The sequence below is a fragment of the Zalophus californianus genome, chromosome 5 (assembly GCF_009762305.2).
Source record: "Zalophus californianus isolate mZalCal1 chromosome 5, mZalCal1.pri.v2, whole genome shotgun sequence".
Classification (NCBI taxonomy): Eukaryota; Metazoa; Chordata; class Mammalia; order Carnivora; family Otariidae; genus Zalophus; species Zalophus californianus.
Window position 1 is genome coordinate 146,163,765 of NC_045599.1, and position 23,737 is coordinate 146,187,501.

Sequence of the window (23,737 nt, forward strand, 5' to 3'; positions counted from 1 at the left end):
TCCATCCCACCCTTCTCTCAGTCCCATTCCTAGGCAACCATCAATCTGCATTCTAGTGCTATGGATTAATTTGCGTTTTCTAGAGTTGTATGTAAGTGGCACATACTGTGGCTTCTTTCACTTATTATTTTGAGATTCGTGTATGTTGTATCAACAGTTCATTTCTTTTACTCACAGACTAGTAATCCATTGTATAGGTGTATCACAATTTGTTTATGCATTCATCTGTTGATAGGCATTTGGGTTGGTTCAAGTGTCAGGATTTTACAAATAAAACTGCTATATACATTCACATACAAGAGTTTGTATGCATTCATTTCTCTTAGGAAGTCCCTACCAGTACTATGGCTGGATCATATGTTAACTTTTTAAGAAATTGCTACACTGATTTCCAAAGTGGTTGTACCACTTTACATTCCAGCAGTATATGAAAGTTACTGTTGTTCCACATTCTGACCAACATTTGGTACGCTCATACTTTATAATTTCATTCATTCTAATAGATATGTAGTGATAATACCTTATTGTAGTTTTATTCTGTTAACAGCTTTATTGAAATATACATATTATAAAGCTCAACAACTAAAGTACACAATTCAAGGCTTTTAATGTATTTTACAGAGTGATGCAACCACTACCACAATCTAATTTTTTAACATCCTCATCATCCCAAAAAGAAACCTTGTAACTATTAAGTCATTCCCCATTCTTTCTCTTTACATAGATTTGCCTATCTGAGCCATAATTTGGATCACATAAAATGTGATGTTTCATGACCAGTTTCTTTCACTTAGCACAATGTTTATGAGGTTCAACCAATTATAATATATACCAGTATTTCATTCCTTTGTATTGCCAAATAATATTCCATTTTCTAGATATGTTACATTTTGCTTATCCATTCATCAGCTGATACACAATGGGGTGTGAAGATATATTTTGAATTCTCCTAGGTACATACCTAGGAGTGGAAATGCTGGTTCATATGGCAACTCTGTAACACTGTATCTTACATTCACACCAGCAATGAATGAAGGTTCCAATTTCTCCACATCCTTCTCCACTGACTATCTGTCCCTTTTGATTATAGTCATCCTAGTGGGTGTGAATTATTTCACTGTGGTTTTGATTTGCATTTACCTAATGACTAGTGATGCTCAGCATCTTTTCATATGCTTATTAGCCATATGCATATATTCTCTGGCGAAGTGTCCAAAACTTCGGGCCTCTCTTAAACTGTGTCATGCGTTTTCTTACTAAGTTGAGAGTTTTTTATATACTCCAATTAAGTCCTTTATCAGATATACATTTTGCAAACATCTTCTGTGGCCTGTCTTCATTCTCTTAACAGTGTCTTTCAAAGAGCAGAAGTTGTGAATTTTGATGCCATCCAATTTATCAATTTCTTCTTTTACAGATCATGCTTTTAATGCTGTATCTAAGAAATCTTAGCCTAACCCAAGATCACAAAGGTTTTCTCCTATATTTTCTTCTAAAAGTTTCATAGTTAGGTTTTTCATTTAGGTCTAACATCCCTCTGAGTTAATTTTGGTATATGGTGAAAGGTATGGCTTGAAGTTCATTTTTTGCCTATGAATAGTCAATTATTCCAGCACCATTTGTTGAAAAACTATACTTTCTCCACCGAACTGCTTTTGTATCTACATCAAAAATCAATTGTCCACATGTGTATGAGTCTATTTCTGGACTATCCTGAGCCATCAAACCAATGGATTTTAATTTAGGTTGATTTAATTTTTTAAAAGGTGAGGTATGCTTTCAGATATAATACCGCTTAAAGAAACTACCACTTGTCGAACTTTGGCATAGTCCCAAAGGACATCAAAAATTACCTGAGAGTACACCTCCCTTCTTCAAATTATCTGTGTGAAGTCCAATCTTCTTCATACACTTTAACCAAAACATATCACAAGAGTAACTGCAGGGGCACAGACGTCAATCTAACTGTCTTCTAACAATTCAGACAAAAAAGATTTGCAAAAAATTGAAACAATGCTACTTTTCTCAATGAAGTTTGTGTCTTGGAAAATACATTTATCATAAAGTTACTTTTGTTAACATGTATTGCATTTGAAGTTCTGTGTTTGGGCCCCTGGGAGGCTCAGTTGGTTAAGCATCTGCCTTTCAGCTCCCGTCATGATCCCAGGGGAGTCCGGCATGGGGTTCCCTGCTCAGCAGGGAGTCTGCGTCTGCTTCTCCTTCTGCCCCCCCTCCCCGTCTCTCATGAATAAATTTTTTTAAAAAATAAAGTTCTGTTTTCATTTCTAATATAGCAAAAAGATATCCTCCACATAAACAAAAGTCCTATGGGTCTTCACTATTTAAAAGTATAAAGGAATCCCAAGAGCAATGGTCTTCAAACTGGTCCATTTAATGAAAGTGCCTCTAAGGAACTCTGAAATGGCTAAGATGGGGGAAATGAAATTCACACAGAAAACACAGTTGACACAGGGCCTAAGTACAGAGCAGGTATTCAATATTTGATAAATGGAGAAGAAAAAAAAAAAGACAAGGAATCTCCAAATCTTTTATCTCGAAAGTGCTATAATAGGGGTGCCTGGGTGGCTCAGTCATTAAGCGTCTGCCTTTGGCTCAGGTCATGATCCCAGAGTCCTGGGATCGAGCCCCGCATCGGGCTCCCTGCGGAGCAGGGAGCCTGCTTCTCCCTCTCCCACTCCCCCTGCTTGTGTTCCTTCTCTCGCTGTGTCTCTCTGTCAAATAAATAAAATCTTTAAAAAAAAAAAAGTGCTATAATAGAACTTTACACTGAAAATGCTAAATCTGATTGTATGTAAATTATATCTTATTAACCTATCATTAAAAAATACACAAGTGGGGGTAGGGAAGAGAGAGAGAAAAAAGTAAGATTATAATGAAGTTGTTACAAGAAATGAGCATACAGAAAATGTTTCAATGTCTTCCAAGCCTTCAAGAACTCACCATGTCTGCTCACTGATATGAGGAATTCTTAATCTCAGGAAACAAACTGAGGGTTGCTGGAGTAGGGGTGGGGTGGGAGGGATGGGGTGGCTGGGTGATAGACATTGGGGAGGGTATGTGCTATGGTGAGCGCTGTGAATTGTGCAAGACTGTTGAATCACAGATCTGTACCTACGAAACAAATAATGCAATATATGTTAAGAAAAAAAAAAGAAGATAGCAGAAGGGGAAGAATGAAGGGGGGTAAATCGGAAGGGGAGAGGAACCATGAGAGATGATGGACTCTGAGAAACAAACAGGGTTCTAGGGGGGAGGCGGGTGGGGGCATGGGTTAGCCTGGTGATGGGTATTAAAGAGGGCACGTTCTGCGTGGAGCACTGGGTGTTATGTACAAACAATGAATCATGGAACACTACATCAAAAACTAATGATGTAATGTATGGTGATTAACATAATAAAAAAATTTTTAAAAAAAGAACTCACCATGTCTGTTTATGCACTGAACTGTGTTGTTTCCACCAGCTCCACCAAAATTCACGTGTGAGTGTGTGTGTGTGTATATATTTATTAGAGAAAGAGAGAAAAAGCATGAGAGCATAAGTGGGGGGAAGGGGCAGAGGGAGAGGTAGAAGCAGAAACCCCACTGAGCAGGGAGCCCAACGACAACGTGGGGCTCAATCCCAGGACCCCTGAGACTCTGGGATCATGACCTGAGCCAGAGGCAGACCTTTGACTGAGCCACCGAGTTGTCACTGGGCACCCAGGTGGCCCACCAAAACTCATAATATTGATGTCCTAACCCCTTTAACCTCAGAATGACTGTTTTGTAGACAAGGTCTTTAAAGACATAATTAAGTTAAAGATAAGGTCATTGGGGAGGGCCTTAATTGAACATGAGGTGCCTCTGTATAAGGAGATTAGGACACAGAAGTGCAAAGAGAGAAAACCATAGACAGGCACAGGAAGAAGACAAAAATCTGCAAGCCAAGGAGAGAAACCTCAGAAGAAACCAGCCCTGCAGACATCTTGATCTCAAACTTCTGGCGTCAAGAACTGTGAGAAAATAACTTTCTATTGCAGAAGCCACCCAGTCTGTGGTACTTTGTTATCGCACCCATTACAAATACATTACCCAAAACTGAATTTATCTCTTCCCCTTCAGAGCTAATGAAACTACACTAGAAATCATTTTCAAATCCTCCTCCCTGTATCACCTCACCAATCACTATATTCTATTAATTCTACCCTGATCTGTTGTTTTTCTTTCTCGTTCTTTCCATTTCCATTGCCTGAACGCAAATTCCTGTAATATCTTTCTATAATATCTATCTATGCCCACTGCAATAGCATTCTAAAATATAGTTTGAATTAGTAAGTTTTCCCGTGGGATCTTACTTCCTGTTCTCTTTTTTAAGAACTCTTTCCATTTTACCTGTATTATGCTAAAAATAAGCGATCTTCATGTCCTTACAGGAGAGAAGTAAAGCCCAACTAAAATAAGCCTGGTCTGGAAGAGAATACCCAGATAGCCCAATATTAATCACACACAGCAGGGCGCCTGTGTGGCTCAGTGGTTAAGCATCTGCCTTCGGCTCGGGTCATGGTCCCAGAGTCCTGGGATCGAGTCCCACATCGGGCTCCCTGCTCGGCGGGAGGCCTGCTTCTCCCTCTCCCACTCCCCCTGCTTGTGTTCTCTCTCTTGCTGTGTCTCTGTCAGATAAATAAATAAAATCTTAAAAAAAAAAAAAAAAATCACACACAGCATTCCAGCCTAGAAGGTATTCAACAATGGAGGAGACAACTTTTGGGACGTCTGCCCTGACCGAGAATGGACACAGCCAGCCATAACTTTTATTTGTTTTCTTTTTATTGAGATGTAACTGACATATAACATTAGTTTCAAGTGTATGACATAGATTCAATATATGTATATATTGTGAAATGATCACCACAAGGAGTCTAACTAAATACATCACCACACGTAATTTTTTCTTGTGGTAAGAACTTTTAAGATCTACTCTCTTAGTAACTTTCAAATATATAATATAGTATTAACTACAGTTACCATGCTGTCTACTATTATCTCCAGGCCTTATAACTGTTAGTTTGTGCCTTTTGACATGATTTTTATTCTTCCACTATCTTCCCCACCACCACCCAGCTACCTGGATCATGGGTAGGCACCTGACCCAACATGGGCCAGATTCTAGCCCCCAGAAATTTGGATTTAAGATTAAGTTGATAAGGAAAAAGATATATTCAAGGAAACAGCCAGTAACTGAATGACAAGACAATGCCTCACCTCTGCTCAAAACCCTACCTCACAAAAGTAAAAGTAAAGTCTTACATACTTGTTCCCCTTCTATACTCCCCCTGGCCCCATGATCTCCCTGACCTCGTATTTTACTTCCTCTTTGCCCAACTCCTTCACTCCACTGCAGCTACACTGGTCTCCTGGTTACTGAACATTCCTGGCATACTCCCGTCTTAAAGATTTCACGCTGGCTATTGTCTCTGCCTAGAATGCTCTGCCCACAGAGTATGTCTAACTCCCTCTCCTACTTTGCTCCTTCTCAGTGAGGCCTTCCTCGCCACATTTAAAACTGCAACACCATCCTCCTCTCCTATTCCCTACAGATTTACTGCTCTCCACCGCATTTATAACCTTCCAGTTATGCCACATAACTTATTTTCTGTCTTCCCTTCCTCCCCTACCAAGCCAAAAGAATGTAAACTCAAGGAAATAAGGGATTTTGTCTATTTTGTTTCCTGCCTAGCCCAAAAGCATAAAATAGTGCCTGGCCTGTAACAGGTGCTCCGTAAGCATTTGCCAAATAAGTGCATGTCTGCTTGGTGGTCATAAGCACGCCAAAGCAGTGAAGGTTGATCCGTGGTGAGAAGAGTGAAGCAGACATGTCTGAAAGCAGAGATGAAAGACTATGTGGTTCTAGAAAGATGATAACTAGTTGTCTGGTTCTGACAACTTCCCATGCTTTTAACTCATTTCTTCCAAATCTGTCACCTCAGGTTTTGCCATAGTAAATACAGAACATGATCAACTACAATACACTCCAACTCCATACCTTCCCAGTGTATCTCATAAAGCATAAAGAATAACTGCTTTGGCACTCCATAAAAAAATTACTGATATTTTGTACTGCATTTTGCTAGAGTAAGGAGTGATAGAGCAAAATTTAAAGAAAAAAAAGTCAGGTCCGTACCACTGGACTGAAATGAGAACACTCTACTATGGCAAAATGCATTTAATATCTTCATGAGGGTTTCATATATCAACACTTGCTTGCAACATCTATTCCAACAGTGTGGTGTTTTTTCTTTTAAAAAATGTATATCCTTGAGCAAAAGACAGATTTTTTTCCTGAAACTGAAAAATCTCAGTGCACTGCAGGATCAGACTCCTAATCCAGAAAATGAGGAAGCTGCATATCTAAGGTATCTTCTGAAGTTCAAAGATTTGATGATAGCAGTTTATACAACCTACCTACACTCATACAAACTACATATAAACAATATGAATGATTCATTTCTCCTGTGTAATGAGAATGGATTATAAACCTATTGATTTTACAAAAATAAAATTTAACACACTGAACACTTTTTAGAGATCTTTAAAATCTAGCAAACACTTAATATGAAAGGCCAAAATCCATCTGGCAAATAATCAACTTTCTAACAGAATTCAATACTGTTTACTACAAATACAAAACATTCTGAGCATTATAATATCACATACAGTACACTAGAGAAAAGCAAGATGCTATTTTTAAGAGTGGGAAGAGTTACACTCTACTTGTATCATTGGTATTTTAATAATATTTTTAGTCTGTTGGCTCAGATTAACATATTAAAAAAGTAAACATTATCAGTGTTTTTAACAATAGGAGACAATTTTTTTTTTTAAAGATTTTATTTATTTATTTGACAGAGAGAAACACAGCGAGAGAGAGAACACAAGCAGAGGGAGAGGGAGAGGGAGAAGCAGGCTTCCGGCTGAGCTGGGAGCCCGATGCGGGGCTCAATCCCAGGACCACGGGATCATGGCAGACGCTTAACGACTGAGCCACCCAGGTGCTGCAATAGGTGACAATTTTTAAAACTTAATTTTCTTTACATATTTTTGTAATTTTCTTTCATTTTTACTAAGTCTCCTACAAAAAAAAACTGTTTCTTTTATTATCAGATAAAAAACCCAATTGCATTTTTTCAATTTAAGAAATAATCTGTAATAACCAATTTAGCAAACAGAGCAGTTGTTTCCAACCTGTTCTTCGCTGTATCATGAAATCCTCTGTAATCCTCCCTTTCCTTCCAATGTTTTTTCAAGTTAAATTTAAATTTAATTTTGAAAATTTCCAAAGTCTTCTGATTTGGAATTTAGTAAAAGTGGACATGAGAAGTATTAAAATTCACTTTCGTTTCATGACTAATAGTTTCATAAAACAAATGCCAAAAAAAGGTTCTGTCAAAATATGTAAATGATTCATCCTATAAAGGGAGCAACAAAAGTTATTTTATCTATTTTAACCATAGTGTCTGACAGACCTGAGTCTGAATCTTACCTCTGACCTTGCTCCCTGTATGACCTTAGGCAAGTCACTAATAATACCAACCCTCCGTTTCCTCTCCATAAAGAGTGGATATTACCTACCTTAAAATGTTGAGAGAACTGAATGAGATGTTTATAAAGTGTTTAGCAAAATAAACACTATATACACGAGCTCATAGTTATTTCAATAGGAAACAGTGTTCAAGTCAATAAATAAAAATCATTTCTATCTTACCCTGATTATAATTTTACAAGTAAAAACATGTTTAAGCACTGGAAGTACACTGAAAACCTTTCTTTCAAAATTCCATATAAAATCAGATTCCGCAATCCCTGAGTTTCCACTAACTACAGCACCATAAATGTGGAGCACTGTGAGTGCCCAGGCTCAAAGAATGGAATTTAATGTAATATGCCAGCACACATCGTGATAAATACTTGCCTTATTAGAATGAGTCACTAAAATGTGAATCCAAAATGACCTGCAATCTATGCAGATGGAAATTCACACACAAGGACCATCTGTCAAAAACAAAGTAATTCCTAACCTCTCAGCAGTTTCACTTTACCATTTTTTCCAAAGGAGTCTCCTGCAGCCACCAGCTTTCACTCCCTGTATATAATAAACACAACTGAGGCATAATGAAAGGAAAACTCTATTTGTAATCAGAATATCTAGGTTCAAATCTTTTATTAGTGTGTGAAACTTGGACAAGCTGTTAAAATAACTAAGCCTGAATTTCCACATCTGTAAAAGATATTACTACCTACCCACTCTCTGGGGCTACTATGAAAGATCATGTGTAAACGCATGTGAGTATGCTTTGTAAACGCTCACACACGAACGTCTTCACAGCTGAGGTTCTTACCATCTAAGGAAAGACTTATTTCAAAAAATGGTAAATCGAGATCTACCAATCCATTACATATATAGACAACAGCAAACTTGTATTACTCACTATTGCACACCATGGCAGTATTCGATGATTTTCATCTAAAACCACCAAAACCGCAATCCATTAAGATTGAAAGACATATCCCCACATAAAGTCACCCCAGGCATAAGTGCGTCTTCACTGATAACCAAACCATCGAGAGACAGGATTATTTATTTATTAATTTCCTCTACAGACTCACGAAATTATTTTACAAATTCTAAAAAGGTAAAAGCGCTTTAAAATAACCTACCTTCGGTGGATAAGCAAATGCATTTAAATACTCAAAAGATATTTATACCTTATGTATTCCGTTTACAAGGGTTAGCTTGTTCCAAAACAACCATACCCGAAACACACGCACTCACAAAACAAAGCACAGAAAACCCGGCTTACGGGTGTCAGGGATTCAACACAAAATAAACTACACCAAAACAAAGGAATTCTAAACAACTTCCCTCCTCCTAATAACCTCGTTGGACCTTACTCTTCCACGTTTAGTAAACAAATTATTTGAGAGCAGGGACGCAGAGGGCAAGGTTCTTAAATAGGGCTCAGTCCACTGCACTCAGCCGTCACCTGGCGGGGCATTTTTCGCGAAGTTTCAGAGTCAACAAAGAAGTTTTGTTGTCAGGGGGTAGGGCCTGTACAACAGCAATAGGCGAAACGACAATAAGAAAGACAAAACCGGATGGGGGAAGGGCGTGGAATACACCCCCCTACTTCGAGCAGCGATCGCAGCGTGTCCCCCGGGGCCTGGGGGGACGAAGCGGGCGGGGAGGCCACGCCGGCCCCGATCCCCGCGGCCCGAAGCCCCCTACCCCGGCGGGTCCCCGCCCTCCGTGCGCACGGGCGGGAAACGGCGGGGGGCGCCAAGGGGTCACCTTCCGCTCCCCCCCCCCCGCGGCCCGCCGCCCCTCGCGCCCAGCGCGGCGGACAAACGGCCTCAGGCGCCGGCCCCGCCGCTGTCACCGCGCGCCCCCGCCGCACCGCCAAGGGGGCCCGCCGCCTGCCTCGAGCTCCGCGGCCGCGGCGCGGACCCGGCCCGAACCCAGGCGCCGGTGCAAGGGAGCTGGCGCCGCCGCTTACCTTCCTCCGCGGTGTCCATCTTGTCTGGGGGGGCGGCGGTGACGCAGCCGCGAGGCTCCCGCGGCCGGGGCCGGAGCCTTCCGGCCGGGGCGGAAAGGGAGGGAGGGGGAGGAGGGAGGAGGGAGTGGAGCCGGGCCCGGGCAGGTGCGTGAGCTCAGGTGCGAGAGAGGAAGCGAGAGGAAGGAGAGAGGGGGAGAGGGAGAGGGAGACAGGCTGACAGAAAGCGGACGTGAGAGGGGAGGGGGAGGGGCGGGGAGAGCGGAGCGGCGAGGCGTGGGCGGGGCGCCGGGCGGAAGGGGCGGGAGCGCCCCAACGACGCGCGCCGTCATTTCCGCCGCCGGCGGCCGCGCGGGCTGGGTGGGCTGAGCGCGGGCGGGGCTGCGAGCCTCCGGGCTCCGGGCCACCTCGGTCTTGTTGTGCGCGGCGGGGCGGAAACCTAAGCAGGAGCCGAGCTCTGGTGGCACCGAGGGCGGCGACAAAGGAGGCGCAGAGGCGGGGGTTAGAGCTGCGTGAGCAGGCGCCTGGCGGCGAGGCGGTGAGCGCAGCGAGGGTCCCGCCCGCCGTGCACGGCAGAGGCCGGTCCCTGGGAGGCTTAGGGATTCTCTGGGTGAAAATACGGGCTCTGCGCCCGCTCCTTCCCGCCACGACATGCTAGTGCTGCGTGTCTGGAGTGGGCCCAGGAATATGCATTTTTGTTCGGCACCCGGGTAGTTCTGGTGCACGTTTCGAGGAAGTACTGAAACATCCCTGAAATGTGAGAAGACGCACGCTAACGTTACCAAAATTCCTCCCAGGGAGACTTCTGCATTTGGTTGGAAGGACTTCGATAAACCACTTAGGCCGAGGGTTGAAACATCCACCTCTAATAGAAATCGGTTCAGAGGCGAACAGGGCTTGATATACTGAATTATGGACGCCTACCTGGCCAGAGCTGACCTGCTTCGGCCTTAGAAGAGGCTGACCTCTGCCTCTGTCAGTAGTCTACCTTTCCTCACCATAAGCTTGCCTTTTTCTTTAAATGAAGATCTATTTAGAAAATCCGGTTTAGAAAGACCACCACCCTAGAAGCACCTGAGTAGAACCGAAGATGTATCTAAACCCCGCCCCCAAATATTTTAAACAGTATGCAGATGAGTTGCAGAAAGATTCAAGAATGCTAGCAATCTCTTTTCCATCTGTGTGACTAAAGGAGTCGGAAAGACCCCTCCTCCAAGCCTCCTAAACCAGAATGAATTAGAATAAAAATAATGAAACTTCAGTCCAAAAAGAGAGCAGCCCTTGAAAACTTATGTCACTGATTTGACCGATTTCACTCATGTTACCCAACGCAGGAAGGCAAATTCTTTTTTTTATTATTATTATTTATTTGACAGAGAGAGAGAGATAGCGAGAGCAGAAACACAAGCAGGGGGAGTGGGAGAGGGAGAAGCAGGCTTCCCACGGAGCAGGGAGCCCGATGTGGGGCTCAATCCCAGGACCCTGGGATCATGACCCGAGCCGAAGGCAGTCACTTAATGACTGAGCCACCCAGGCGCCCCGGCAAATTCTTGACACGATAATGGAGACCCACTGATTTCAAGGGCTGAGCTTGAGAATTGATCACATTTAAGCTTTTACTTAAAAATGTTGATATTATCTCCCAAGAAACTGAATTTGAAGGAGGCTCATTCCCCAACCCCCATCCCTCCCACCCAACCCCAGCATGGGTTCACATCCCTGTAAGGCCTGTGGTGGAGCACTTCTCCCTGAGCTCAGACCAGGGGCACAGTTTAGGACCACCAACCCCAGTCTCATGTTGTATGGCATAGGGGGAGGGATTCTGTGAGACAGACTTGAGATTTGCTGAAGAAAGTACTGGTAATAATTCAGGGCAGGAATGTAAACACAGCAGAGCTGGGGTAGGACTGGAGGGAAATGTGTGTATGTAGTGAGGTGGAGGGCTCCCTCCTGTCTTTAAGTGTCTTACTTAGTGATGCTCAAAAATATTACTTGTGGAATCGAGAATTGACCCAACGTTTTCTCGTTTAGCCTTTGGAAGTTAAATATAAGAGTAATAAACCAACATTCACTGAGTGCCTGCTTTGTGCCAAGCACTGGTCCTCGCAACAGCCTTTTAGGATACGTAAATTAGTCACACTTTTCTTGGTCGCCAATGACAGGAACCCAACTAAACTTGTAGGCAATGTTGGAGGAATGTACTGTTGATCTGAACAAATTGTGATGGGGGTGGTGATCCAGTGGGCCCGAGGGACTCCTAGAACCAGAGTCTCTCTCTCTGCCTCCATCCCTAAATTCTGCTTCTCTCTGCATATGAGTTTTCCTGCTGTAGGGCCAGCTTCCTCCACGTGCCTGGAGAAAAGGCCACTGGTAGCTCTCAAGTTTCTATCTTCAGCCTCACCATCAGATGGGCCGAGGGTGATGATCTATCGTGCCAAGTTAAAAATTCCCAGGGAAGGACAGGTATTATTGGTCCAGGTAGGTGCCCATCCCTGAACCAGATGATTGTGCTAAAGAGCTAAGATCTGTGAGAACACGGACTCTGCCACTGAACTACATTATTGAGGTGGAGAGAGGAACATTTCCCCTGAGGAAGGAGAGGACAAAATAATAGATGTGCATTATATTAGAATTACTGTTTTCAAATGAAAACACCAACATTATATAAAAATATTTTCATGTGCCACACTTTTATCCAAGGAAACCAATGTTAAAATGGGTACAGAATTTCAATCTGGAACAAATGTTATTTTGATCAAAAGAAACACTTAAAGGTATAGCATACACATAGTTCCAGCCTCATTTGTGTGTGGGTGTCTACTGTGTCATGAGGATATTCTAGTCTAGTAATGCTGGGTTTCCATAAAGCAATAAAATGAGCAAGAGGAGACATGTAGGAAAACAGTATAATATTTGGGCACAAACTGTAACAATAACAATAATTAACCAAACTCCTTATTATGTCCAATGAACATCAATAGCCATTCTGTGTAGTGAATATTATACCCATTTTACAGATGAGGAATCCGAGACTCACAACTGATTAAGTAACTAACTCTTAGCCATATACATAGAAGAGGAACCAGAATTAAAGCACAGGTCTATCCAGCTGCAGGCCTCCCAAGTTTTAAACCTCACCAGTTTGCCATTAGCAGCCACCCTCTACACTGACATTAAACTCAACTTTTTACTGTGAGCCCATGACTTTGCAACATTTGCACAGAATTGCTGCTTAACAAGCATAGATATGGTAATTAGGCAAAATGCCTTACTTTAGGCTTAAAATTGTTAACATTAACAAATTATTGGGGCGCCTGGGTGGCTCAGGCATTAAGCATCTGCCTTCAGCTCAGGTCATGATCCCAGGGTCCTGGAATCAAGCCCCGCATCGGGCTCCCTGCTCCTCGGGAAGCCTGCTTCTCCCTCTCCCACTCCCCCTGCTTGTGTTCCCTCTCTCGCTGTGTCTGTCAAATAAATAAAATCTTTAAAAAAAATAAATTATTGAAGGCAATTTATGGCATTATCTAAATATTAAAGTCTTCCTATTTTCTCTTCCCTTTTCATTGTCCTTCCTTCCTCTCTTCCCTTTCCATACCACCTTCCCTACCCCTCCATCTTTCTTTTCTATTTTCCTTGCCTTCCACAACAGCGATGTAGGCAAAAACTTGGGGACCAAAGGAAGAGGCATGCAGGTTGGACAACTGATTATGTTGAGCAAATAAGTAAAGATATTGAGAATAATTATGGTCAGACTTCCCACATTGGAGAAAATACTAATGTGGAAAGGGAAAGGTTAGAAAGAACCCTGAGGTGTTGGATTGGAAACATAGCTATCATTATGAACTCACTTTAAAAAATAAGAGCAGATAAAGAAATTTATATATATGTGTGTCCATGTATTATATATAATACATATTAAATATTACATATACTGGGAATATATATATATTAAAATACATACTGGGAAATACACACACACACACACACACACACACACACTTCCATATTGGGACAATTGGCAAAATTGAAATTTGAATAGGGTCTTTGAACGTTAATGTATGTTAATGTTGTATCAATATTGATTTCCTGACTTCTTCAGAGATCCTTGTTTAGTTAAATACATACTAGGGTGTTTAGGTTTGATGTAGGATTAGGCTTGAAACTTAATAGTCAAATGGTTCAGAAAAAGACTCAGTGGGGGGGGTGCGCTCGCGTGTGCACGTGTGTGAATGAGAGAGGGAGGAAGTTAAAAGTTGGTGAATCTGAGTGAAGGTAGTATGAGAGTTTTTTGTATTGTACTTGCAATTTTTCTGTGGGAAATTATTCTGAAATACTTTTTTAAAGGTAAAATTTGTAGGTGCTGATGGAACTCCAAAGCAGTAGTTCTCAAATTTGGGGGATCAGTCATAAACACCTTTGACAATCAGATAAAATCTATGATTTTTTTTTTCCAGAAAAATCCCATAAGCACAAAATGTCACATACAATTTCAAGGGGTAGTTCAAGTGCACAAACTCCTGGTTAAAAGAACTTCTCAGTTACAGGATTGAGAAAAACTGATAATGTTCATTTCCTTTTCCAAGAATATAGCAGGCTAGGTTATTTAAGCCAACAGTTGAAAATGCTAGGTAAAATATGAAGAGCATATTCTTACACGTTGAGAAAAATGGTAAGTAAATTACTGGGCCAAAATCTAAGGACAAGGGGTAAATGGAACCTGGAAGTTGCTTTGCTCAGCTGAGCCAGGCAAACTTGAGCTTGTGTTCTGACAGCTTCCAGAAGCAAGAAAAATAATTATGGAAGCCCAGAACCTGCCCAGCACGAGACTGTGTTAAGGGACCTTCTATTGGGATTCTCCCCAAGGCCCATAGGGCTGCTATCTCCGGGGAATGGTGAGCCAGAAATAAATCTGACCCCTCTCCAAGACATCTAGGAAAAGTTGTCTGCTGATGATACCCACGAAGCAGCCCTAGCATGGATTGCACCCCAAACTCCTATCACCCCAGTGACCAAATAATCTCTGACAGTGAATTCAGTTCAAAATGATCTTGGACCACTGGGAGCCCCAAGCACCTGGTAGAAGCAAATGCAGATTCCCTCTAGAGGAATGCACTGTTTCCTAGCTGTCTTGGTCTGCTGGGGCTGCCATAAAAGAATACCACAGACTGGGTAGCTTAAACAACAGGAATTTATTTTGTCACGGTCCTAGAGGGTAGAAGTACAAGGTCAAGATGCCTTTAAGGTTGGTTTCTCCCGAGGCCTCTCCCCTTGGCTTGCAGATGGTCGCCTTCTTGCTGCCCATCCTCACGTGGTCTTTTTTCTGTGTGTGCACATCCCTGGTGTCTCTTCTTCCTCCTAAAAGGACTGCTCTCCTACTGGATTTGGGCGCTACCCACATGACCTCATTTAATCTTAATTACCTCTTTAGAGGCTCTATCTGCTAGTACAGTCACCTTAGGAGCGAGGGCTTCAGAAATGAATTTTTGGGGGACTCAGTTCAGTCCATAACACCAGCCCTCAAAGAACCTCCCCAAATAAGTTTACAAGGACAATGAGCTACACACAATAAACATAACCAAATATACATGTGTGTGTATGTTTATGTATGTGTATATATGTGTTACAAGATGCCTTGAGGAAGAACTCACATAACAACAGCCTAAAACATCCCACAAAGACTTCAGATATGGAAATTCCTAGACACAGATTATAAAGAAACTACACATATTTTTAAAACGGTGATGAAACAATTTTATTTTAAAATGATAATTGTATAACAGAACGACATCTTTTGCCACCATTTAAACACAAACTGAACATTTTTACTGATCCAGAAATAAAGGTATACATAATTTTTGAGGGAGTATGCAAGCCAAAACTTGAGAGAACTCTGCACTTTAGCATGAACGAGGCTGCACCTGTCCTTGTGCATACGGAGGTCTGTAGCCTGTGGCTATTCACTGGAAGTGGCCACCTTTCATTGACTGATGGATCCCTGAGGCCAACACAGGCCTTACATGTAGTAACATGTCAGTAAATACCGGCTGAGTAAGTCAAGTATACTTTTTCAGAAGATACTTTCTGATACTGGAATAAGAACATGTGTATGAAGGCCTTTCTTAGGAAGAGACAAATTCATGTCATAGCTGACACTGAACAACAATGATACATTACCTTTAGTGAGTCTGTTCTTTTGTATCTGCATTTCTTGGTTGTAATGAATTCAATTTCAATACTTCATGCAGATATTCTCAACAAGGATGTACATTGAGTCAAATCAAATCATCAAAATAGAGTACCAAGAGTTTCACGTTACTGACCTATTTGGTTATGAAAATCACATAAAAATCCTTTACGATTTAAGCCAAAATGTTACTAACATAAAGGCCTTCAAGATCACAATTCCTTTTCTCTCCAAAAGTTTATTATGAAAATTTTCAAACATACCGAAAAGGTGAAGAAATAGTACAATGAAATATACATCCTCAACCTAGATTCAACAATTATTAACATTTAGCCATATGTATTTTAACTATAGTTTTTCTTTTCCGTATCATTTGGAAGCATGTGTCTGAACACCTTGCCCCTAAACACGTTAGGGTGTATCTCCTAGAGTTAGAATAATCTTTAAAACCACTAGCACCCCATAATAATATATAGAATCTAAAGTTCCTGTAATTGTCCCAAGAATGCCTTTTACAGTTTTGTTTTAAAAAAATTTTTGCTTTTTTTTTTTTTTAAAGATTGTATTTAGTTATTTGAGAGAGAGAGATACAGAGAGAGAACATGAGTGTGGGCGAGAGGCAGAAGGAGAGGGAGAAGCAAGCTTCCCGCTGAGCAGGGAGCCCCAGGCTAGGTGACCCTTAACGGACTGAGCCACCCAGGTGCCCCTGAAAAAAAAAATTGTAACACAAGCATCCAATCAATCTAGCCTCATGCATTGCCACTGGTTTAAGTGGCACCACTTCTTATTCTAAAACAGTCCCAAGGGGGCGCCTGGGTGGCTCAGTCGGTTAGGCGTCCAACTCTTGATTACGGCTCAGATCATGATCCCGGGACTGTGGGATCGAACCCAACACTGAGCTCCATGCTGGACACGGAGCCTACTTGAGATTCTCCCTCTCCCTCTGCGCTTCCCCCACCATGCTCATGCTCTCTCTCTAAAAAAATAAGAAAATAAATAAGAAAAAATGAAAATGAAACAGTCCCTCTACCTTTTGTCTTTCTGATGACATGCCTGTTGGCAGATCACAGGACAGTTGTTTATATAATATCTTTCATTGTAGATTTCTCTGACTGCTTCTTCCTGTTGTCATTTAACTTGTTCCTTTAGCCCCTCTGTTTCCTGTAAACTGAAAGTTAGCCTAGAGGCTTGATTTGATTTGGGTTAAACATTGCTTTAGAAAGAATATCTCATAGGTGGTGTCATATCTTTCTTATGGCAGCACACAGGAAGGCCAGAAACTCAGGTTGAGCCACTACTAATGAGACTGAGTTTGATCACTTAGTTAAGGTGATGGCTACCGAGTCTCACCGTTTATTAATAATCTGTTGAGTAATACTTGAAAGCCACATTCCTTCATATCCTTTTATTCATATATTCCTCATTAAGGAGGACAGCTAGATTTTAAAGTTATTCTTATATTTGAAATTGCATTTTATCATTAAAAACATTCTTACCAATATTCATAATAACAAGTGTATTTTACAAGATCTTCTAAGCTCTTTATTACGAAATTCTCTCTTAATTTTTCCAGTGAAATAAAACCTTGTTCTAATTTGTGTCAATCTCCTAATTGTTGCAAGAAAGAAAGAAAGAAGGAAGGAAAGGAAGGAAGGGAGGAAGGAAGGAAGGAAGGAAGGAAGGAAGGAAGGAAGGAAGGAAGGAAGGAAGGAAGGAAGGAGAAAGAAAAAGAAAAAGAAAAAGAAAGAAAGAAAGAAAGAAAAAGAAAGAAAAGAAAGAAAGAAAGAAAGAAAGAAAAAGAAAAAGAAAGAAAAAGAAAGAAAAGGAAAGGGTGCCTGGGTGCCTCAGTCAGTTAAGCATCTGCCTTTGGCTCAAGGTCATGATCCCAGGGTCCTGGGATTGAGCCCTGCTTTAGGCTCCCTGCTCAGCAGGGAGTCTGCTTTTCACTCTACCCCTCCCCCCTGCACATGATCTCTCTCTCTCTCTCACGTTCTCTCTCTCTCTCAAATAAATAAAATCTAAAAAGAGAAAGAAGGAAGGAAGGAAGGAAGGGAGAAAGGAAGGAAAAGAAAGACCACAGTTGACTCCTGCTGGTCTTCCTGAGAGACTGGGCCCTGAGTGCTTATCTATGTGATGTAGGCCAGGCCTTGAGTTCTTCCTGGAGAGACCAAAGATGAAAGGCGAAGTTAGGAACCCCTTCACCTCTTCTGACCCACATACAAATTCAGATTGAATTGCCACATTTCCAACCTTACTACTCAATGAAGCCAGATAAAAGAAGCCTGCTAATGCCATGTATGCAAAAGTTCACCCACAAACAAGGCAAGGTCCCCAACTATGGTGAAAGCGCAGAATGTGGGAAGGACCATAAGGACTCAGCACAACCAAGGACGGTGCATTCTCTGCTGCAACATCAAAGCAAGATCAATAAGTCCTGGGCAAACCCGGTGGAATCCTGGGATGAAGTAAAACATCAGCAGGTGAGCAGGTGCCTAATGGGGACCAGAGCCCATTAGAGTCAGCAGATGGCACCAGCCCTGGGATGGCAAAGAGGGTCAGAAACGAGGAATAATCTGGCATTCGCTCATCCTGCCAACCCAGAGGACACAGAGGCCAAACACATACCCGTACATTTCCTCTTTACTAGGTCTCCCTTCCAGAACAAAGGGTGAGTTGTCAAGGGTTGCAAGCAAGTTGGGAAATACCAGGCTCCTCTACTATAGGATTTCTGGGTGCCCTTAGTCTATTAAAATGTGTTAAGGATTGCAAAAAGGGAATGTCACCAGTGGTGTCCCATGTCCTTGGCCACTGAACCCTTCCCTAAAAGGCCATCTCATGCAGCTGGAATGTCCAAGCATGCACTCTGTAAAATGTTGAACCAGATAGGCCCATGGGACCCCAAGGGTAAATGAACCAAGAAGTCCACCTTTGAGAGTAGAAAAACACCTAAATTGGCCATGGAATCTTCCACGTCCAGAGGATCCTATAGCCCAGGAATTCCTTGAAACTGTGTTGGATTTCCCAGACTAAGACAGCTCACCCCAGGCTGGTAATAAATCCTATCCCATCTCTGGATGCTGGGTTGCCCAGTGTCAGCTCAGGAGTCAGTTCCAGAGCGTCACGGGAGCTCTGTGGCAGTCAACAAGCATTTTCAGGAGTGAGCTATGAACTTCTTCATGTTTTTACCTTTGGGATGTGGGATAGGCTAAAATGGCGGCCCCCCAAAAGATATGTCCGTGCCCTAATCCCTGGAACCTGTGAATGTTGCCTTATTTGGAAAAACAGTCTTTGCAGGTGTGATTAAGTCAAGGCTCTTGAAATGAGAAGATCATCCTGCATTATCCAGGTGGACCAAAAAGGCAATGACAGCTGTCCTTATAAGAGTGGGGCAGAGAGGGGCACCTGGGTGGCTCAGTAACTTAAGTCCCGGGATGGAGCCCCGCATCAGGCTCCCCGCTCAGTGGGGAGTCTGCCTCTCCCTCTGCCCCTCCCCCTGTTCATGCTCTCTCTCTCTCTCTTTCACTCTCTCTCTCTCTCAAATAAATGAATGGAATCTTAAAAAAGAAGAGAAAAAAAAGAGTGGGGGTAGAGAGAGATTTGAGACGCAGAGAGAAGGCCAAGTGAAGACAGAGACAGAGCTTGGAGTGGTGCGGCCTGAGCTAGGAACATCTGGAGCCACCAGAAACTTGAAAAGGCAAGGAATGGATTCTCTTCAGAGCCTCTGTAGGAAACGTGACCCTCCCAACACCTCCATGTCAGACTTTTGGACCCCAGAACTGTGATGTGAAGTAATAACTTGTTTTAAGCTCTTCGTGTGTGGTAATTTGTTACGGCACCCACGGAAAACTAATACAGTGGTTAGGGAATATTTGTGCTCCAGCACCAGGGTCAACTTCAGCATTGACCTGCTGGTTGCAGCCTGTGTCCAGTTTCAAGCCCCTCTGCCACACCCCGCTCCACACAGCATTCAGGGGCCGGTCCATGGGCCCCAGGGGTGTCTCTCTCTGGGGTGTCGCTTGAAACATACATTTCGATCTGATTGGCTTCTACCCTGAAATTGTGCCGTTACCCTAAGCTGAGGCTCTACCTTAGAGATTTTATCTTCCCTAGGGAACTCAGAGGAATCCTTAGGGATCGTCTAACACCTCTCCCTCCTGCATTTATAGAAAACATTCAGCTCCCAAGCTGAATTTCTTCTGTCGTCTCGTGTGTCTCCGTTACCATCAAACATTTAACGGAGTGGTTTTCCTGTGGAATCTGCTTTGTTAGACCCTGGAGATAAGCAGGTCAGGCAGATCAAAGACTTACTCCCCGTCCCTGAAGCAGTTACCACTGAATTCAGAAACACTTCCTAGGTTTACTGGGAAAGAATCACAACCTCCCTTGGGGAACCCATGTCATGACTGCCGTTCTGACTGCTTGGACGTATGTAATTCTGAAGTCTAGCTGGAATTTCTCAATTTCTTAGGTTTAAATCTTTTTTTTTTAAGGTTTTATTTATTTGAAAGAGATAGAGAGAGCAAGAGCAGGGGCGGGGCAGAGAAAGAGGGACAAGCAGACTCCCCGCTGAGCAGGGAGCCCGATGCGGGACTCGATCCCAGGACCCCGAGATCATGCCCTGAGCTGAAGGCAGACGCTTAATCGACTGAGCCACCCAGGAGCCCCTAAATCTTCTTTTTGAGCACAAACCGTTAAAGCGTTTGACATACATGTTACTTAGGTTTGTGAAATTCTCCTTCCTCCTTGTCTCTGCCTCTCTCTCTCTTTTAAGTAAGCTCTATGCCCAACATGGGGCTTGAACTCACAATAGGGAGATCAAGAGTCGCATGCTCTACCAACTGAGCCAGGCAGGAGCCCCCAGATCTGCCTGCCTTTTCAAGAACGGGTCCTGCCTCACTCCAAACAGAGTTCTAAGGGACCTGCCGTCTCACCACTGGCGCACCCCGCTCTTCCTCCTCCAGCCTGGGAAGGGCACACAGTCTCGGCTGGACAAATGCACACTTTTGGCACCCACAGTGCGGTGTTTCCCCCGCCAGCCTCTTCAATCCGCTCACCACCCACCCTCGAGCCCCACTCTGAGTCCAGGTTTCTGACATTTTAGTTTACAATTACATCCACAGTTGGGATATTGATCCCCACAATAGTCTTAATTTAAATTTTTGACCAATCATTCAGAAGCTCTAAAGAACATCTAACATTGACTGAGCCCTTGCTGAGTGTCAGGCCCTGTCCAGCGAACTTGGGGCGCAATATCTCAACACTCCTATGAGATAGGGATGAAGAGAACACTCAGCTTCGGTGAGTTACCCAGGTCTGACACCTTGGAAGGGGCGCACTTAGTGTCTGATCCAGGGCTTGTGCCGGGAAACATCCTGGGCCCTCAGGGGACTCCGAGCCCCCATCAGAGGTGCCCCTGCTCCGCGCACTGCCGAGTTCACATGGGGGTTTAACCTCACCCACTACTTTCCTCCCTGGGACGCTCCATGTCCCACATCTCCTGGGGTGACCCCCACAGCTGTGGCTCTGAGGGCCTCACCCCCTTGTGAATAAGACCACGGGGACCCCTCTCCTGACCTCTCTAACTTCTGGGTATTCACCGAGAGACTGAATACATGAACGGACAGTGGCCTGACCCTACACGTGGAGAGAACTCTAACCCACAATCTGCAAAACCAGCCCAGGAAGCCAAACTGCCACCTCTGCGGCCATCGACCTGGAAGGGTCAGCACTTAATCAATAACTGTCAGCTTCTCTAACTTTTGGTCCCACTTCCAATGTAGGAGCAATGAGAAGAAGCGAAACCCACACCTGTAACTGATCCCACAGGATGCCCCGCTTCTGGTTAGCCCGCCTCTAGGTCTCCGTGCCAGCAGCCTCTTCGGAGAGCATATCGGACGGAGTCTTCCTTTTCCCATGAGAAAGCTTCCAGTTTCCTCTGCCCGCCTTGGAGTGCCTGCCAAATACGGGAGGGTGGCTGACTCCGTGTGTATAGCAAGCGCGGAATAAACAGCGTTACTCTCCTCGTTTGGGTGGGCTTTATGTATTTCCATATCATCTGAGCTTTAACCGGTCTTAAGTCTTTCTCCTGGTGCCCCGCCCACGCCTGCCCTTCAGAAAACCTTCACCACTCTCTCTGACCTGTCCCCCAGCCTCCACTCTGTCCCATTTTGACAGGAATGACCCTAAGCATCAGCCTTTTCTTGCAGTGACTCATCAGTTTCTTCATCGGGCTACTCTTTTGCATGGCAGGTGAGACCTCCCATCCCTGCCTGACACCCACAGAGGCTCACTTTAGCCCCAGTACTGGGAAGCAGTTGCCATAGCAATAGACGCACGCGCAGGCAGGGAGAGCAGCCGCTCAAAGCAGCCAAAGAGGGGGCCGGTTTGCCCGGCTCAACCCCACCCTCACCTCCTCCCCGCCGCCCACCCCGTCACCCCACCTCCCAGAGCAAAAACGGGCTGGGAGTGGGGATTGTCCCTGCCGGTCACTCTTGGACCCCGTCTAGCACATCCCCCACATTGGCTCCTCATCATTGGCGTCACTTGGTTGTGCAGCTCGGACTGTGTTGCTTAGCAACGAAATAACAAACAAGGTGAATCGAATCTCCATTGAATCTGCGCCGAATGCCTCGTTAACAGGGAGGCGTTGTCCACGCTGCAATGCCAAGGCGGGGGTGGGGTACACCATTTTTAAAAAATGTAGGATTAACACATACGGTAGAAAGTGAGCAAAGCTTAAGTGTACATCTTGATAACTTGTAACCAACACCCAGAACAGGATATAGAGTATTTCCAGGACCGCCCAGAATTCCCTCGTGCCCTTCCCACTCAGTACCCACTCCCCAGGGATAAGAATGTGACTTCCATCACCATCAGTTTGTTCTGCTCCTGAACTTCAGATGAATGGGATCAGACAGGGTGGACCATTTGCGTCTGACTTGTTTCACTCATCCTTAAGTCAGTGAGATTTCCCCACTGTGTGTGTAGCTCAAGAGTGGGATTCCCTCTACGAAGCAATAGAACTATTAGGGCTTTGAACTTCAGCCTGGCTTCTCTGCCTCACCTTTGCCACTGAAGCTCCTGCTGGATATCCATTTGAGCCAAACCCAAGCTCACCAAGCCTCTTCATGTATTGGCTCACCTCTGCAAGTGGCTGGGGCTGCCCTAGCCTCCATGCCGAGGACCCCTGGCCTGCTTTTTCCCCATCGGTCAGTGTGGCTGAGACCTTGCATCCATGGTTCCGGAGCCACCTGAATTAGGGTATCACAGAGCCCAGGTGACCAAGACAGCCGTAGGCATTAGAATCCTGTTTGCTCCAGACCATTTTATTCCTTTCCAGTTAGTTCAAGTTCTTCTAATTTTTTTAAAGATTTTATTTATTTATTTATTTGAGAGAGAGAATGAGAGAGAGAGAGAGCACATGAGAGGGGGGAGGGTCAGAGGGAGAAGCAGACTCCCCGCTGAGCGGGGAGCCCGATGCGGGACTCGATCCTGGGACTCCAGGACCATGACCTGAGCCGAAGGCAGTCGCTCAACCGACTGAGCCACCCAGGCGCCCAAGTTCTTCTAATTTTTTAAACTACTTATTTTGAAATAATTTTACAGAAAAGTTGCAACGATAGTACGGATTCTATACATTTCACCCACATTCCCCAAATGTTAAATTTTTGCATATTTGCTTTACCATTCTTTCTCTCCATGATGTAGGAAAGACGTTAGGGTTCAAAGGCAATGGCCAAGAAAGAATTCTTGAGACATCTTTGGTGCAAAAAGTGATTTTATTAAAGCGCAGAGACAGGACCTGTGGCAGAAAGAGCCGCGCTGGAGTCATGAGGGGTGGCCCATTATATACTTTCAAGTTGGAAAGGGGGTTAGGAACAGCGTAAGTCTCTAAGGAATTTTGGAAGCAAAGTTTCCAGGACCTTGAGGGGGGCTAGCTGTTGTTGGGAAAATGTCATTTATTACCATCTAATAAAACCTCAGTCATGAGACCCTTCAGATGTA

The 23,737-nt window shown here is 43.8% G+C and overlaps 1 protein-coding gene across 1 annotated transcript in view; it reads right to left on the bottom strand.

Annotated features, from left to right (window-relative positions):
• MARCHF6 (membrane associated ring-CH-type finger 6) overlaps window positions 1-9,790 on the bottom strand; it is a 79,882-nt gene extending 70,092 nt beyond the window's left edge. The window contains exon 1 of the mRNA XM_027607017.1: window positions 9,553-9,790. Within this exon, the coding sequence (XP_027462818.1) occupies window positions 9,553-9,571 (19 nt within the window). The 5' untranslated portion in view covers window positions 9,572-9,790. The remainder of the gene's footprint in view (window positions 1-9,552) is intronic.
• Window positions 9,791-23,737: the final 13,947 nt, after the last annotated feature.